We start from the raw sequence: 19772 nt of genomic DNA, 5'->3' as shown, positions 1-19772 counted from the left end.
AGTGTATTGCATCTTATAGCATACCTGTCATGTTGCAGGTATGTCATTTCATGTGAACTTACTGAAAAATAAATTCCCCCTCAACAGTTTGAAAACACTGTTGTTTAACCATGTGAATAGAGTATGGCTGCTCTGGGCCTCAGTTTCCTTATTTGTAATATGAAAAGCTTAGACTCTTATTTTAAAATGATACTGAAGGAAAAAATTATCATAGGATATACTATCCATCTGTTTCTCTGCATTGGTGTTTTCATCTGGGGCTGGTACCACTACCTGAAGGTAAGTGAATGAGGGAGGATTTTCTTTGTCATGATAACTGGGCATGAGGGCAGTCATTTAGTGCTGGATTTAGAAATGCTATGCATGGAACAGTCTCACATCAGAGAACTGTTCTTCCCAAAAGGCCAATAAATTCAAATTAGGAAACACATTTGCAGAGGATGTTTCTGCATTTGCTGTTAAGAGTATTGTCTTTTAGGTTGTGTAGAGACCCTTATATTTATTGTGTTTGTCATTTAATGAAAGTCAATATATAATTTTCCTGTTTTTGACATTATTGAGACAGAGCTGATCATTCAGTTGACTATATACATCAGTAACTATAAGTCTCTATGGTTATTTGTAGTAGTGCTTTCATGTGCAAGTAACAAATCCTACCTCAAACTGATTTAAACAAATAAATGGATATGTTCACTTACATGCAGGTCTCAGATGGGGTGGACTTTAAGACAGGCTGAATTTAGTAGCCGTAGCTCCATTTCTTTGTAATTCTCACACGGCTGTTCTCCTTCATGGGATGGCTTTATCCCCAGATGGGTAACAAGACCACAGAATTCCTTGGCCTCACATCCTTACATGCTGGAGTTGAAAGGGAAGGTAGTAGAGGCTGTCTCTTTCTGTGATTCTCTCTTAAGATGAAAAGTTTCCTTAGAAGATCCTAGCAGACCAGCCCTCATATCTCATTTGCCCTAGATAGGTCATAGGCCCAGTCCTGAACCAAACCCAGGGGGCAGAGGAAGCCCACGTACTAGGTCCTCAGTCACTGACAAGCCATGGGACCGCCATGATCGAGTTAGCTTGGTGAGAGCCAGCCCACCAGTGGGTCCTGTCCCCCATAGTGCTTACAGCTACACAGTAGAGGCAGGGAATGACAGTTGTCCACATCATTTATTGTATTAGTAGTCTCTCTCTTACGGTTTTGTTTCTCTATTTCTCTTAATAATGTCTGTAAAGATGTACGCTAGAATTCTTTTTCGTTTTTATTTCTTTGATGTACTATAAAGAACTAAACTAAACTGGTCTAGAAATTTTAGGCTGACTTTTATATTCCCTTTCGATATTTGTAGAGTTTGTATAAATTTTACCAGTTTTATTTTTCCTGAGTCCATAGAAAACTGGATAAGAGGAAATGGGATTAAAGTAAAACAGAGGAAATCTTAGGTATCCATATAGGCAAATTTAGAAAAACGTTTAACTTGTCCATGAAGATCTTCCTAAGGATTCTGCCAAATGATCTTCCTTAGCCACTTACATTAAAATTTAGAAAGAACGTAAATTACTTATCAACTCACACTAAAGAAGTAACCAGAGTACTATTAATAACTCTTGTATAGAAGTTTATTTATTCAGGCCCAACTGTATTTCAGAAATGGATTTCAAAGATACAGGTAAAATAATAAGGCAAACTAAATTAAATATAAATGAGGAACTTCCGGTTAAAGACAACAGATTAAATGCATGTCTGGCTCAGTTTCCTCACAGAACCTAACCAAAACAACAGAACAGTATTTTTCAGAAGATATAAACCCACAAGGACAGCAAGAGTAAGAGGGAAAAAAATGGAAAAAATAAGTTAAAAATGTGGAAGTCAGATGGACGGATGGTATCTAATTTAGCCACCCAGGAAAAACTGGATCATAAACGGGCAATGGGGAATACAGAGAAGCAATCTGATTTATGTCATACAATCCCCAAAACGTTTGGAATTACCAGTTGTAAGCCCTCCTGGAAATTAAGAGTAAGGGATGATTTGTTGTAAATCTGCTTAAGACACACTTAGATCCCCAGATCTCCTTTCTACCTCATCAGCCAGGCCACTGCCCCTCCCCTTCCCTGGAAGAGCACTGCTGGTTTGTTCCCTGGAGAGGGTAAAATTAGAGGGTACCTGAGCTGAGGTAGAGGAGGGGAGGAAACATCAGGCACAGTTGGAGTTTGGGATTACATAGAAACATGGGGATTAGATAAATGGTTATTCTGAAATCTGAGAATCACAGCCTTCTCCTTCCAACTCACACACTTGACACCCAAAATGCTGGCAGGCAGGCAGGCAGGCTTACACTTCCCATACATATTGTAAGTACCTTCCCCCGGGACTCTGACTAGCCCAAGAGAAAAGACCTAAAGCTGTGGAAAAGAAAGACTCCCACCGAAACAGCCCAGCTCTATTGCCCTTCAGCAAAGACCACAGTCTGCACGTACCCACCTAGGTGCATATAGCTTCCGTTCAATTTTTTAATAACGCAATTTTGAAAATGATCTGACAGCCAAAGTAAGGCATCAGATATTTGAGGAAAGTATTTACTGTGGGAGACAGAGCCCAAATAAGTAATACAAAAAAGCAACTTGGGGAAAAAAGAAAGATTATGTGGGAAGAAGGAAATGGTGGAGGGGGTGGTGGGAATCTATTATTAATATGCTTGGAGATTTGAGAAAATAGAGCATCCATAAAACAAAAACAAGATGTTGCTTTAAAAAAAGAAAAAGAAAACAATCGTAGGGAAAAAAAATTAAAACTCTTAGAAATTGATGCAAATGACACAAATACGTACATACTATTGAGAGATTAAGTTAATGAAATCTTCCAGAAAGTACAGGGTGGAGGGTGGGAGGGATAGGAAAATAGAAGTTCAGTTGGCCTTTCTTATCCTTGGGTTTCACATCCCTGGCCAGATCGATTTGGATTGGTTGAATCTGCAGATATACAGGGCCAACTGTACTACCCCATTTTATATAAGGGACTTGAGTATCAGTGGATTTTAGGATCCATGGGGGTCCTGGAACCAATTTCCCACAGATACTAAGGGGCAACTCTACAAAGATAGGAAAAATGAAGGATCTGCTTAGGAGTTTCATCATCGTAAATAATAGGAATTCCAGAAACAGTTAAGGTTAAAGATAGGAAATTATCAATAAAGTTATTCAAAACAATTTTCCGGAATTAAAAGACATAAGTGTTCAGATTAAGAGAGCCCATTGAGTACCAACCACAAGGGATTAAAATAGATACTCATTAGAGTGCTTTTTTTTTTTTTTTTTTTTTTTTTTTTTTTTTGCGGCATGCGGGCCTCTCACTGCTGTGGCCTCCCCCGTTGCGGAGCACAGGCTCCGGACGCGCAGGCTCAGCGGCCATGGCCCACAGGCCCAGCCGCCCCGCGGCATATGGGATCCTCCCAGACCGGGGCACGAACCCGTATCCCCTGCATCGGCAGGCGGACTCTCAACCACTTGCGCCACCAGGGAGGCCCTAGAGTGCATTTTTATGAATTTTCACAGTCTTGGAGATAAAAGGGAGGATGATGAAATACAAGGAATCAAGAATCAGAATGGCTTCTCAACACTGATTTATTCTACAGTAATTTACTGAGTGCCTACTATGTGTCGGGCAGTGAACAAAATTTTTAAAAAGATCCTTTTCTTCTGCAGCTTTCATTTTGATGTGAGGAGCAGTACTGATATCCAGAAAACAATGCATCAGTGGCTTCACAATTTTGAGGAAAGATTATTTCCAACCTAGAATTCTACACTAGTAAACGTCTCCATTAAGGGTAATGGTAGAATAATGATATTTTCAGGCATACTGGACATCAAAAGATGTGCTTCCCATATTCCCTTTCTGGGGAATGCAATTTACCAAGACAAAGGAGAAAACAAAGAGGGAGAGTTAAGATCCCTGCAACAGGAAATCAACATGAGAGAGGAGGGAATCTTCGTACTGGTAGCTAATAGAGACCCCAAAGTGGCAACTGAGCCTAGAGAGGAAATAGTTCTGACCAGAGCAGGTCAGAAAATTCTTCAAGTAGATCAAAGTGACAAAACACTGAGATATTTTAACATATTGAGAGAAGTTTCACCCACTTGGAATAGAGTTTGGAATTTTATTAGTTGTGTTAGAGCTTGGAATTGTATTAGATTAAGTACATAATAAAAAGAAGAAATTAAAACAAAGACAAATATAGCAAAATATTATAAACAAAATAGTGACACTAGAAAGTAATCATATTGGATACATTTCAGTTATCTAGGACATTTATGTAATTAACATAGATACTGAATTTCAGTCTAACACACAAAAGTGATGTAACTGCATTAAGGGTAGGAGGAACAGAAATTATGTCTAGGGTGGTGGAAAGTGGTCTTAAAAAAAAAAGCAACTTATGTCCAAGATGGAGTAATGGGATGATATTTACCCTCCCACCTGAAACAATTTTTTAAAGACAAAATATGTGGGAAAAAATACTTTTCAAGATATTAAACATAAGACAATTAACAGTAATTCCAGAGAGATGGAAAACAATGGATAAGCCCTTTAATTGCCCCAGCTTACTGACAGCACAGTGTTTCTAGATCATGGTCCAGGGAGGAGGAATCTGGGTGGATCCCCACAGACATCCTGACTTGAGACAGAACTGAGAGTCCGTGGAGGGTAAGGCAGGCAGAGTTTTCAACTCAAAGTTCTAAAGGAGAGAGCAAAGAGACCTACAAGTAATATTTGCTGAGGGTCCTCCTGGAGTCTTCAACTAAGTATTGATCTGTGCATGGATGTAAGGAAACTATTCAAAGTTGGGCAAAGAACTATGTGAAAGGATTACAGGGGTTTCTTTACACAGGGCTAAGAGTAATTCCAGTTTTCAGTATATATAGTGGAAACCTAATTCATGAGCATCAGGTAGAATACAGAAGGTTTTGCCTCAGTAGTGGAAAAAAATTAGCCCTAGAATAAACACTGTCATGGTCTCTCCTAATGAGGCTTAAAACCAAGATTCATATGAGTCAAACTATTTTCAAGAATTGAACTGCATTCCAGAACAAAATTCAAGAATATTTAAAGAAATACAAAAGTGTTCAGCCTCCAAGAAGGTAAAATAACAATGTCTAGCATCCAGTCAAAAATTTCTAGGCATACAAAGAAATAGTAAAATACGGCCAATGAAGAGAAAAAAAACAAGCAAAAGTGAAAATGACAGGGAAGATAGAATTAGTAAACAATAGTATCAAAATAATAATTACCACATGTCATATGTTTAACCTGTTAAGGTCATCATGGAAAACCTACAACTAACATCATACTTAATAGTAAAAAAGTAGGAAAGACTGAATGTTTTCCACCTACAGTCAAAAACAAGGCAAGACTATCTACTCAAAAATCAATAATCAAGGTAGTGTAGTATAGAGAGTCCAGTAATAGATTCACATGCATATGGTTAATTGATTTTCAACAAATGTACAGGTAATTTGCAAAGTATACTTTATTCAACAAGTGGTGCTGGAACTATTGGATATCCAAATGTAACATAAAAACCTGGATCCATACCTCACACCTGATCCAAAATTTAACTCAAGATGGATAGACATAGAAATCAGAAAATCTCTGTGTCCTTGGACTAAGCACAGATGCTTAAATAGAACACCAAAATCGTGATTCATAAATGGAAAAATATTACTTCCAACTTCATCAACATTAAGAACTGTTGATCTTCCAAAGACATTATAAGGGAATCTCAGAATGGGAGAAAATATTTTCACAACACATATCCCACAGAAGACTTCTATCTAGAATATATAAAATTATTTACTTATTTATTGGCCACACTGCATAACTTGCAGGATCTCAGGTCCCCGACCAGCGACTGAACCTGGGCCGCAGCAGTTAAAGCCCAGAATCCTAACCGATAGGCCACCAGGGAACTCCCTATAAATAACTCTTAAAACAATAAGAAATAAAACAGCCCAATAAAAAGTTGCTTTGACAGATATTTCACTAAAGATATATGATGGTGAAAAGGCATATGAAAAGATGCTCAACATCATTACTCTTTAGGGAAGCATAAACTAAACCCACAGTGATAGATAGGAATATAAAATGGTACAACTCATTTTGTAAAATAGTTTGCAGTTTTTAAAAATTTAAACACCTAATGTATGACCCAACTATTCCACTCTTAGGTATTTCCCCAAGAGAAATGGAAGCATACATCCACACAAAGACTTTAATATGAATATTTATACCAGCATTATTCATAATAGCCCAAATATGAAGACAAGTCAGATGACCGTCAACAAGGAATGGATAAAAAAATGTACTAGAATACTTCTGAGAAATGAAAAGGAATGAATTGTTGATACATTGCAATAGCATGAAAGAATATCAAAACAGCTATGCTGAGAGAAATCAGACCTTAAAAAGTTCAATACTGTATGATTCCTCTTACATGAAATTATAGAAAACACAAACTAATCTAAATGACAGTAAATCAGTAGTTGCCTGGGCCCCAGGAGTCGGGAGGAATCATTTGAGGGGCATGAATATGTATATTGCCTTGATTGTAGTGTTGGTTTCACAGGTGTATACATATGTCAAAACTTATCAAATTTTATACTTTAAATATGTGTAGTTCATTGTATGCCACTTACACCTCTAAATCTATTTTTTAAAAAAAGCTAAGAACTTCTCTTCCGTAGGGGAAGTTAGTAGGATAATATCTAAAACTGGAAAATCAAGAATTTGAAATATTATCATGTAGGTTAGGGATATGACATTTAAATACCAAAAGAATCAGCTAAAAGTTAAAAACATTTTTTTCTCGAGAAATTACTTGGGAAATGGGGGTGAAACTGACATAAAGGATTTACATTTTTCATAAAAATCCCCTTAGGAAAAGTTCCCTTTCAGCTATGTGCATATATAACTTTGATAAAAACAGATACTGTATTTAAAATTTTAATTTAAAATTCAAAGAAAACCAGTTTAATCATTGGACAGGTCTATGCAGGCTCATTTATCTGTGTAATTAATTGACTAAAGTGAAAATCAACGTGACTTTGATTTATTCAGATTAGGTATTAAACTTGGTTGAATTTTATTTGTTAATTGAGTGTTTTTCACTTTGCTTAGCTATTACAGAGCTATCAAAGTGGTAAAAACCCAAAATATTTATCCTGAAAGGCAGAACAAAATGATTCCCTTCTTTTAAAACTTGTTTTGTGAAGATTAATTAAGCTTCTGTGTAGTTATTTTCTGTATTTTATTGATTCAGGATTACTTGTACTCTGTAAATGTGTTGAATTATTTACACATCACGGGCAGCTAATGCTAATTCAGAGCATACCCAGTGGGACCTCAGAGCCCTGAAATGCTAAATGTAATCTGGGGATCAGTAACATTCCATTCATAAAATGTGTCACCCATAGGTTAATGGAAATAAACAATAGGAAAGACAATGGATGGATGGATTATGCAGAAACACTGAAAAGATTTAAGCAGGAGGAGGGGACTACAAGAACCCAATTTGTGTTTTATTTAAACGTGGATTAAGGTTTATGGTATACAAAATGACTAAAGCTACTTCACTAATTTGCTAATGCTCTAAAAAGCACCACTGTGCAGGAAAAACTCTTATCAAAATAAATTGGTTATGTTTTTTTATGTATGGGCAGGGGAGGTAGTAGGGGGGAGGATGCATAGAGGCAAGATGAAGAGAAGGAAAATTTTAACAGTAAATGGAATGATAAACAGTACTCTGAAGAAAAATGTGAGTGGCTAGATTTATATGACACTTATTTGCATTTATCTGACGTGAATGGAAGTTTCACAAAACTAAAAGCTAATCCAAATATAGATTCAACGACTGCTTTGTGAGGAATCAATCTTTCTCTTTCTCTTTAAAATTAGGTCCAGTAAAGTTTCTCTTTAAAATTTGGTCCTGTAAAAGAACGTGAGCTTAAACTGTATGTGCTTTTGAGGGAAACCTCATCAAAGTACAGTGCAGAAAAAAAGAATTTCTTTGTAATTATGTCTTAGAAAATACGTCTACTTAGTCCTTGGATAATGGCAAAAGACGTGGAAATAAGTAAACTTTTCAAGTTATTAGTTTGAAGATGTCTAAGAGCAAAATGGCAGTCCACGACAGCCCAGCTGCCTGTGTAGCGCTTGATCTTGGGGCTGAGACAGCGGTCAGGGAGGCTTTGCTGAACCTGGTTGGACAAGCGAGGCGCACCTGCAGGATGAAGTGGCCCTGACATTCTGTACTCTCTAAGTGGAAAGTGACCTGAAGAGGGACCCTCTTGTAAAGAGCAGTAAACCTGTCACCACCATGTGGCAGCTAACTTTTGAGGGGCCTTCTCATCCTCCCAGCTCTGACCCTGATTTCAGAATACCTGCCTTCCAGTTGTTGGTGTGTACTAGGAATACATGGGACTAGAAATACTTTGGATAAGTGACTGCGGGCAGTAGAGCTGCAGAAGGTTTATGTGGGGGGATGGGGAGGTTGGAGAGTTGGACACCAGCAGAGACAGGCAAATGTAAGGACAGGGGGGAGCCGGAATCTTGTTTCTCCTAGAAGTTATGTATGCAGTGTGTGTTTCCATCTTAAATCGCACATAAGTATAGGAGGAAATGGGAGGAGTCGTTTCATTTTATCATAGAGCTTGAATAACAACACCTTAAACAAGAAATTAGTAGGAAATGCATTTTAAGTTTCTCTTTACTTATAGGACCCTAGAGATTCCTTTTTTTTTTTTTTTTTTTTTTGCGATACGTGGGCCTCTCACTGCCGTGGCCTCTCCCGTTGCGGAGCACAGGCTCCGGATGCACAGGCTCAGCGGCCATGGCTCACGGGCCCAGCCGCCCCGTGCATGCGGAATCCTCCCGGACCAGGGCACGAACCCATGTCCCCTGCACCGGCAGGCGGACTCCCAACCACTGTGCCACCAGGGAAGCCCTAGAGATTCCTTTTTGGTTACTGTATTTTTGTACATGTATCATCGAAACTTGAGAACCTTTTTCATCACAGTTTATACCTTTACTGTTTAAGACATTTGAATCATGGGACTAGGTAAATTTCAGCATTTAAAAATTTCCTGCATGGGTCAATGCCCTTTTATAACCACTTTTTAGAAATGTTCTCCAATAACACCAAGTTATAGAAGAGGAAATTATTTAGCAGTCTTGGATATTAAATGTTTGACTTTTTTGTTCTCCCCCTTTTTTTTTTAGATACTGTTTTCCCTTTGGACGACCTGAAGGTGCACTGAAAGCTACACTTTCATTACTTGAAAGGGTATGTTTGAACATTACTTTGTAAGTACTATTTGCATTCTCAATGGCTGTGTATTTTAGTGTTGGACTAGGCAGATGGTCCCATTCCTCATGAGAGTGGTATCACCTGGGTCTGTTGCATTTCATCAGTTTCTCACTTTATCTTGCTACATTCAAATTCTTCTATATCCTGCTTTTCCTCTCCAAAGCCTTTCTGAAGCCTACCACTGTCATCCTATGCTGAGTTAGCGTTAAAGTTATCATCTTTTTGGTAGTATCCATTTTTCCCACCTCTTTTTTTCCCCTCCTTATTTCAGATAAGTACAGTTATCTGTTTTTCAGACTTTACAGTTGTCTTTTATTATCCCCCTGACTTATTTGTACTTCTGTCTGTCATATCCCTCATACCTATGAGTTTAACATTTAATATTCACAAACATATACTTTCTTTCATTCTAAGTTTATCTCAATTTATTTCAGTTCAATTTGTGTTACTTTGAAAGAATTCATGAATTACAGAAATTGATGATTATAGAAGTCATGAAATTATAGAAATATACAAAAAGTAAATCACAAATAAGGTGTTATACCCACGCTAGAAATCATTTATTAATGAAAGTCTCTTCTCCACTGCTGTTTTTGTGGCAGATTAGGTGTAAAGAGAGGGGGGTGGGAGGGAGGTCCAAGAGGGAAGGGATATATATATATATATATACATATAGCTGTTTCACTTCGTTGTACAGCAGAAACTAGTATGACACTGTAAAGCAACCCTACCCCAAACTATACGCCAATTAAAAAAAAAGGGAAGTATCCTTTCACCTGTCTATAAAACTAGTCACGTGCTAGTTGGAAGCTAACAGCTTAAGTAATGTGAACAAGTTTTATTCCTTATCTGTATTAAAAAGAATATCTAGGGATCATCTCTATCTCTTGATTTGATTATTCTGGTCCTGATTTGTTGACTTTAAGCACTTGGCTCTTGTTGATTTTTCTGCCCAAGGAATTCCAGATAATATATTATTTATTTGCACCTCTGAAAAGCAAAAATGGGAGACATTGTTCAGTGATTTAAGGATTTGGGAGAGGAGGGCTAGAACTGATGACTAAAGTGAGATCTTTGGATTATAGATTGGTTTTATCTATATATCCCTGTCTTATCGTTGATTACTGTGAATGGTGTGATAGAAATATTATTGTCATAATTATCTGTTTTATTAGAATTTTTATAATATTAAAAGCTGCATGTAACTCAGGCTTTTCAGAGTTTTCATTTCATCCTATCCATTAAGGTATGATCAATGAGATAAAAATCCTTAACGGCAGCTTTGCTTTTTGGAACGGCATCCCATCCTGGGTACCTAGTACAGCCTCTCTATATGCTGGTTTCCATGGCAGAGCTCCCATCCTCCCCCCAGCAGGAAAGAGTTAGTAACAGAAGAGATGCCCTCGTGCCCTGTACTGACAGGTGGCAGGATGAACAGTGACCTTTATTCCAGTTACAGTAACTAATCATGTCTCTTGCTGAATTGAAAGAGAAATGGTAAGGGCTATTTCTTCATTTTCATGTCTCTGTACTTACTGAAATCTTAGAAAAATAATATCTACATGTGAATTCTTGATACAAATGGTGTCTTGGAAGAAGTTGGGGCGGAAGCATGAAACACAAATTGTGTGTCTCCCTTTTTGCACTTGCTAGCCCTTTATCTGTGCTTCTCCAGGAAAGGGGATTTAGTTTCCCCACACACTTCAAATGAAGTGTCCAGCTCCTAGATACTGTGAAATACTGCCTGATTTCAACCCTAGACTCACCTCTGTAATAGATATAGACATTCTAATTTTAACAGCTATTTCTATTATTTGAAAGTTTGGCACCATGGGAAAGCTTAATGGTAAAATTAATCTTAAATTTAAATTTTAGTAATAATCACCTTAAAAATAATAGTGCCTGTTAATGCTTATATTTTTTTACTCTAAACAGAAGGATTTTTCTGGCAATAAAAAGTCTAATGTGCAGTTCTAATTAAAGTGCCAAATATACATCAGTGTGTTAAAGATTTTTAATGTGAAAATATGAAGAAAAATTTAATTTGTTAGGGGAGGAAATCTTTAAGTGATAAAGTTTGCTGTTTTCAGAAGGAAACCTTGTCTGACAAAATGAAAATATGTTGTCAAGGATCACCAGTGCTAGAATGATTGAATGAATTTGAGATTATAAAATCCGTAGTGCCGAGGCTGATCGAAATAGAATGAAGTAACAAACCATGAAATGGATGTCTTCATGTTCTTTCAATATTTCTTTCAAAGTAAAAGACTAATAGGATAGTCAGAACACTTACAAAAGTATTGTCTTCTTTATGTTAAGATTTTGCTATACCTGTATATTGTAGAATTTGAATGTAAACAAAGCACGGAAAGCCACATTAATTATATGGAAAATAGCATTTGACTAATTGTATAATAAAAACTTACTGTGAGCAGTTTTATCACTAGGAAAGTTTTAAGGAAAAATTATCAATGAGTCACTATAAAAGCACTTAAATACATTATATTTTGAATTCTGGATACAATTGTATTTTCCATTTGCCAATACTAATACTTTTAAGTGAAAAATCCAAAAACACAATTTAGGAACCCAACAGAAAATAATCTTTTTTTTTTTTTTTTAATTTCAGAAAGTTTTCCTTGTGTTTTAACATTTGATACTCCATTCATTTCACTAAGACAAAGAAGTTCCCCCTATCCCCAGCAGATCAAAATAACTAAAGTATAATTAGTGAGAGTAGTGGTCTTGATTTTTATAAAGCCTATAAATGATGCTTATTTTAATGGAATTTATGTTTTCATATATATTGCTCAAAAGATTTAAAGCTTTTAAATCAGGGATATGCAAGGTAAACTTTATTACAAAGTATCCCAAGGACTGTAATCCTCCTTTGAAACAGCTGCTCTAGTGGCGTTGTGGTTCCCTGGAGGAAAAGTGACAGTCACACTGAATGGTGGCTTGGGCAAGGGAGGTTTTGATGTGCATAAATGAGGCTTAGACAGGCGGAGCTAAGACTGGGAGAAATTACTTCCCGGTTGTGAAGTGCTGACTCATCACCTCCCCCAGTGTTACCTAGGACCCCTTCCTACCAATAGGTCTAGGGCAATTTGTGTACTTGTTTTTTAGTATGTAATGCCGTCTCTCTCTCTCTCTCTCTCTCTCTCTCTCTCTCTCTCTCTCTCTCTCTCTCTCTCTCTCTCTCTCTCTCTCTCCACCTCTCTCCCTCTCTCCCTCTCTCCCTCTCCCTCTCCCTCTTCCTCTCTCCCTCCCTCCCTCTCTCTCTCTCTCTCTCTCTCTCCCTCTCTCCCCCCCTCCCCCCTCTCAATCTCTCTCTCTCTCTCTCTCTAGGTTTTAATGAAAGATATTGCCACTCCCATACCAGCGGAAGAGGTGAAAAAAGTGGTCAGAAAATGTCTTGAGAAAGCTGCATTGATCAATTACACGAGACTCACAGAATATGCCAAGATAGAAGGTCAGTGCAGTGAGCAATTGCCGAAATGGCAGTGAGAGCCAACATTGCCTATTAACTGCATTTTCTGTGAGAAGTCCTTTCCTTTCTTGAACAAACCTGTGCCATGGCAAAGGGAAATGTCTCATTAAAATCTCAGCTGGTGAACTGAAGAGCTTTTTCCTATTCATTGCCTTAATATGCCTCCTGGGACTCTGCTTGAATGAAAGACCCAGGATTCATGCTTAAGTTGTCCTTTGTTCTTACTTTGAGTTTTGAAGAAACCAAAACGTGTTTTCATGGGTTGTATTTTTTGACATTACAGTAAGTATGTCTGACATTTAAACTATGGGCAGTGTATTCTTTCCTGATCAGTAATAGTGTAGTATTGTTTAATTTTATTTTTGGTTCTGCAGCATCTCTCAGAGAAAGAGGAAACTTGTTGATTGTCCTGAGGGCTGAAATAAACTGATAGAATTTCCTGCAACTTTTAATTGCTTGCAATATATTGATGCATTGGTAAGATTAGATCTCTTGAGAGGACTGTGCATTTTTTCTCTTTCTTCAGGTTTTATTCATTAAGGATAATTATTTTATTCATTTAAGGTTTAAGATAACTTAGAAATACATAGATTGAAATTTGTGACAAAGTCACACAATCAGCTTTTATCTGACAATCCTTTGACTGATATAATTAAAAGTAATAGAAATGACCTCAGGTTCTTTAATTATCATAAAACTAGCTTGTGTAATACATGTAGTATTAACTTAGGGAGGAAAAAAGTTTATAGTGTTAAATACTTATCTCTAAAAATAAAAAATAAATCATCTGTTAGAAAAAATTTAGTAACTTTTAATAAAAAATTGTATTTAATGAATTATAAATTTACTAATTAGTTGATACTATGATAGATTCATCAAAATTGGGACAATGAAAAAGATGACTATAATTGTCTGTGTTATATCCTTTTTTCTCTCCAAATCTGATCAAGCTTTCTAACAAACACGTGATAACCAGCCTCCTGAGTGATTAACAAAAAAGCCATCCCATCACTATAGCAACCAATATTATACCACGAGAGTAACAACATGAAACCTCCTTAGATACCAGTTTAACATCATTAATTATGATATCATGTTGTGTTAAAGCAGAAGCAATGAATATTAGGTCATTTGGGGAAAGTGGAAGATAAACAGATTGGTTTTCACATTTTGAATACTCCTTCAAACAATTTTCATGTTTGGGGAATATTGGGTATTGTGAACACGGATTGAAAGAATTGATATAAAAATAGACATATTAAAACCTTTCAAATCTGGCAAAGAGAAAAAATTGTAGACAACCTGAGTAAACACAATATTGTTTCATCTAAATATTATGAATGCTGTCCAAAAAACTATAAGAATCCTTTTGGTCTTAACTATTTTAGTTATTTTTGACCATTACCTTATCCAACAATACTGAAAAGATATGCAGCATATTTTTTGTTTTATCTCTGTCTTTATTTTCTAGTTGTAGAATCCATTTTAATATGGATAAATGAAGAACTTTCTTTTATTTGTACACAGCCATGGGCTCCTCTCATTAATCAGCTAGATAAACACGTTAACAATGGTGATCAGAAAGGAATAGTTATTCTTCTGGATCACACACAAAAACAAGTCTGTGTTAGAGAAAAGCCTAAAAGAGGACCCAACGGAGAGTGAGCAGGGAACTGTTCCACCTCTTACTTTCTGGAGTCACCCCCTCTCTTATCTCGAGTCCAGTGTGAGAACATTCTAGAAAAAGGATCCTAGCAATCTAGTCAGGTAGGACTGCTGAGCAGTCTCTTTTCAAAAAAAGAATAAAATGCATACTTAGTAGATAAGAAAAACTTTTATCCTTTTCATTTTCTCCCTTCTCCCCCTTTTTTTGTATCTTAAAAAATAAAGCGCTGTGTTTTATGCTCAGGCTCAGACCAAGAACAAAGTCGACTTTAAGTTAGAAATAGGAATTGGGCTACTTTTCTTTGCTTGATTGGTCTTTTACGCTACGTGAGTGAGCAACAGGGGTAGAGTTTGTTTTTGTCCTAAATTCTCTTCTCTTATGTTTTAGGCCCAGCAGAAAAGGAAACAGGTAATTAATGTTTGTGCATGCATGTGCCATTATTTCTAATGTGGCGGTGTTGTGTTTTGATATGGATGAATAGCTCTTTCCTTTTCAGGGGTCCTGTTAGATCACTTTTTTTTTTTTTTTTTTTTTTTTTTTTTTTTTTTTTTTTGCGGTATGCGGGCCTCTCACTGTTGTGGCCTCCCCCGTTGCGGAGCACAGGCTCCGGACGCGCAGGCTCCGGACGCGCAGGCTCAGCGGCCATGGCTCACGGGCCCAGCCGCTCCGCGGCATATGGGATCCTCCCAGACCGGGGCACGAACCCGTATCCCCTGCATCGGCAGGCGGACTCTCAACCACTTGCGCCACCAGGGAGGCCCCTGTTAGATCACTTTGACTAAGATACTGAAAAGACTTTGATTTTATTGGAACTGTTGCTAATGCTTTGTATGGAAAATATAGGCCATTTATCTCTGCAAAAGTTCAGCAATGTTTTTTTGATATGAATTCAAAGCAAAACACCTGAGGCTGTATTAATGTTATGCATTAGGTTTTAACCACATACACTAATCTTATTTGGAAGCTGTTGCCAATACTTGAAGGACTCTGACAACTAGAAAAGAGGACCATCTTTCTTTTATCACTCCTGGAAGGTAACCTGAGAGTAAAAATGCATAAATGCTATTAAGTAAAAAGTAAGCAGCTCTTAACTTTGAAAGTTGTTAATCATAGGAATGACGAGAGGTTATAAAATCCCATTCTCAAGAAACTGCTAGCAAAGAGTTCTTCTCTGGGTCTCTGAGATTTTAAAGATTCTGTTACTTTTTTGTGTGTGCGTGCACACGCCACTTATCACAGTTGTAATTAATTTATGTATTTATTTTTGGCTGCGTTGGGTCTTTGTTGCTGCGCGTGGGCTTTCTCTAGTTGTGGCGAGTGGGGGCTACTCTTCATTGCAGTACGCGGGCTTCTCATTGCGGTGGCTTCTCTTGTTGCGGAGCATGGGCTCTAGGCATGCGGGCTTCAGTAGTTGTGGCTCACAGGCTCTAGAGCACAGTCTCAGTAGTTGTGACGCACGGACTTAGTTGCTCTGCGGCATGTGGGATCTTCCCAGACCAGGGCTCGAATCCACGTCCCCTGCATTGGCAGGCGGATTCTTAACCACTGCACCACCAGGGAAGTCCCACAGTTGTAATGAATTTAATTAATGGGCCATTATGTATTCATCCTATCCATCTCCACTTCAGCCTGTTGCAGGCAGGGTCTCTACTGAACTTGTTCACTGTTGTATCTCCAGCACCCAGCACTGTGCCCATGACACAAAGTAGGTACTTAGTAGTTGGAGAGAGACAAGAGGTCCATTAGTTAAGTTCCATTTGAAATCAGTGGCGTGAGAGACAAGTGATGAGCCTTTCTAATCCGAGTTTTCTCATCTTAGTCAAATTTTGCATGTAGTCTTATGGACAAGTTTGTTTGGCTTGTTTTTCACTGAAGTCTTCCATTAAGGATGCTATTTCTTTTTTCTGACCTTCTCTTCTTTTCCAGTATTTGACCTCAGAAAGTGTCAGGAACAAAACACTCAGAGCCAGGAAAAGGGGAGAGAACACACCTACAATGATCGCTGAAGTGCACTTTAGAAAAGATGAATTAGAAAAAAATATTACCATCCCCTCTTATGACAGCCCACTGTGATAGCAGCAGCCCCATGCTCTTTAACTAACTTTTTCAAAACCTCGTATAGCATCTTATCTCCCACATTTCTGTTGTAAAAATAGTTTTTATATAATTTTCAGACAAGAAGTCTAGGGTTGTTAGTGGTTTTCCCACTTGCCATAGAGTAATAAATAAGTCAGCCAGCTGGGACTGGAGTCAGGTGTCCTGATCCCCAGCCTACAGAGACTACACTCCTGCCCCTGTGAAATAGGAAGGGGCCACCATACGCCATGACGAGGATGGAGCAGAGGCAGTTGCCCTGCTTGTGACAGTTGCTGTCCGCTGTGTACAGCACTTGCAATCAGATGAAAGGCTCCCCTTCACTTGTGTTTGACACCGTACCATTGCTCAACGGTCTAGGCTGCAGACTCTGGGAAAAATACTTTTCAAAAGTCAAATGCTTGTATAGAAGAGAGAAAAAAATCAGTATAGCCTCAGTAATTTAAGTGAATCGAAGGGAAAGGAAAGCTACCCTCCACTGAAGACTGTTCTGAAGTAACAGAAGAGAGGTTTTTAAGAAATGTAGTTATATTCCTTTAGCTGTATTTGGTTGCCAGTTAACAGGGTTACCTAGTAAATGTTCTTGGAGGTGGTTTTAAAAGTGAGTAAAAATGAGAATATCAATTGCATGTGTAAGAGCTTAAATGCTTGATAAGACTTTGACACAGTACTCTCTTGGGCATTATAATCATTATCCCCAGTTAGTTTGTTCCACATAGAGAAGAGTAAAATTTGGCTCAAGGTTTGTCATCATGTTGTCTATTGACCTGCCTGTTGCCCCAGAGGTTTTTCATTTACACTGCTTCAGTAGTTCCTTAAACAACTCTTGAGAACAGATAGTTTACAGAAGAGGTAACTAAGACTTCAGAAAAAGGCGGCTATGGGAACATATGTATATGTATAATTGATTCACTTTGTTATAAAGCAGAAACTAACACACCATTGTAAAGCAATTATACTCCAATAAAGATGTAAAATAAATAAAAATAAAATAAAATAAATAATTGCTTAATAAGGAAAAAAAAAAAAAAGAAAAAGGCGGTAACTGGCACAAGATTGTGCTGCTATTAAAATTCAACAGACCTGAGATTCTCACCCATGTTCCTCAGACACCAGAGGGCTCCTCTCCCCCTGGCTGCCCTGCCTCCAAGGCTCTCTGATCCAAAGTCATGGCATTTTCTGATAAACCCCTCACACACATCACAAAAGCCAAGGGTTAATATTGGTAGGGTCTCTTTTTCCAAAAATAATATTTATTTAATAACAGGAGCAAACACTTACATGCCAGGCACTATTCTAAGCACTTTACATGTATCTGTTTATTCTTTACAACAAGGCTTTACAGTAAATACTACTATTATTATTCCTTTTTTAGTAAACCAAAACAGAGAGGTTACTATCTACCAGCCAGTCTCTGGTCACATAGCTAGTAAGTGGGAGATTAGAACCCACTGTCTACCTATTAAGATATCTTCTTGTTTTCCTATGTCTTCCTTCCTCTCCATTCTTGGCAAGCTTGCATAGTTCAATTTGCACTCAGTTAAAATTCACGGACATATAAGAAGGAGTCTGGAACAGTGCTGCACATAGACATATGATGAAAGCCATATATGTAACTTGAAAAAAATTTGTAGTCACATTAAAGAGGTAAAAAGAAATAGGTGAAATTAATTTTATGCATATAGCTTATTTAACCCAATATACCCAAAATATCATCATTTTAAAATGTATTCAGTATACACAACTATTGAGATATTTTACATTATTTTTTTCCTATGCCTTTGAAATCCAATAGGCATCTCCTTCTCCCAGCACATCTCCATTAGAAGTAGTCCCATTTCAAGTACTCATCCACCACATGTGGCTAGTGGCTGCTGAATTGGACAACACAGGTGTCTGGTTGGAAGGCTAAGAGCTGAACTCCAGAAACTGACTCTTTTTATTTTCCCAGACACATGTTTAGTGTCGGGTGTTGAACGTGATTAAAATGTGCAGCCTCCCCCACCCCGAATGTCTCTTCCCTTTCCCTGCTTTATTTTTCTCCATAGCCCATTTGATCTAACACACAAGATAGTTCTTTCATCCAGCTATTGTCCTAGAATGTTAGGCCCACAAGGGCAGGGCTTATGTATCTCAAAACTGCTGTATCTCCAGTGCCAAGAAAAGTGCCTGGTGCAGTGTTACTCGATAAGTACTTTATTGAATAAACGATTGAGTTAATGGCCCAGAGAGTGATCAGGCTCTTTACAGCAGAGAGAACATCTGTAAGCTGGCAGGCTGGCTTGCAAAAGATCATTCAAACCAATCACTGAATAATTAACAATATAGAGCAAAAACTAACCGCTAAAAAATAACAAGATTGGAACAATTAAACCAGAATTTCATGCCCTTTACAGTGGTGTAGCGTGGGAGTGAGGAGGCACTAACTCTGGATCACAGAAGCCAGAAGTTATAGACAGCAGCTGTATTAATGATAGTTAAGAATCTAACCTGTTTCAGTTGTTTCTATAATTCGGCATGTTGCTCAGTTTGACTCATAGTTCTTGTCCATCCTTGGGAATTCTTCAGATTCTCCACTGGCAGCACAAATTTGCAGAATAAAGGAATTTTACAACTCTGTAATAGATGAAATAAAACACATGACCTCTCTCTAAATGCCTTCTTTCCTTCTTGGGAATTATTCACATGTGTTTTATGAGAACAGATCGTCCATTTTAAGGACTTAAAACTTCTAGAAAGCGATTTTTTTTTTTTAATTTTAAGAAAAGTTTGAGATTTACACTGTTGTGAAATCAGCTAGTTTTCTTCTTTGGTTTAATTTTATCCCTAACTTTTTATGTAATAGTAAGATCATTTTTATTTATAATCCAAGGTTCAAAATGATACTGAAACTTTATGTTTCTCATTGTATTTTTCTTAAATCATATACCTTGTTGATGCAAATTAACTGTTACTTTTAAAGAAGAATCCATTCTTTAATTCACGGAATTTTTTGTGGACAAGAACAACGATAAAACATCTAATAACAGTCCCTGGGCTTCCCTGGTGGCGCAATGGTTAAGAATCCTCCTGCCAATGCCGGGGACACAGGTTCGAGCCCTGGTCTGGGAAGATCCCACGTGCCGCAGAGCAACTAAGCCCGTGCGCCACAACTACTGAGCCT

At 37.6% G+C, this 19772-nt stretch overlaps 1 protein-coding gene across 2 annotated transcripts in view; it reads left to right on the top strand.

Moving 5' to 3' along the window:
* The window catches only part of CADPS2 (calcium dependent secretion activator 2), a 493834-nt gene that overhangs the window by 366071 nt on the left and 107991 nt on the right, over positions 1 to 19772 (top strand). The window contains exons 15-17 of one of the 2 annotated variants that reach the window (XM_060108898.1): positions 9272 to 9335; positions 12708 to 12831; positions 14903 to 14923. In XM_060108898.1, the coding sequence (XP_059964881.1) occupies positions 9272 to 9335; positions 12708 to 12831; positions 14903 to 14923 (209 nt within the window). The remainder of the gene's footprint in view (positions 1 to 9271; positions 9336 to 12707; positions 12832 to 14902; positions 14924 to 19772) is intronic. The other variant, XM_060108899.1, reaches the window with a different exon arrangement.

The sequence above is a fragment of the Mesoplodon densirostris genome, chromosome 9, assembly GCF_025265405.1.
Source record: "Mesoplodon densirostris isolate mMesDen1 chromosome 9, mMesDen1 primary haplotype, whole genome shotgun sequence".
NCBI lineage: Eukaryota > Metazoa > Chordata > Mammalia > Artiodactyla > Ziphiidae > Mesoplodon > Mesoplodon densirostris.
Note: the sequence above shows the minus strand (reverse complement) of the source record. Positions and strands in the feature narration are given on the sequence as shown.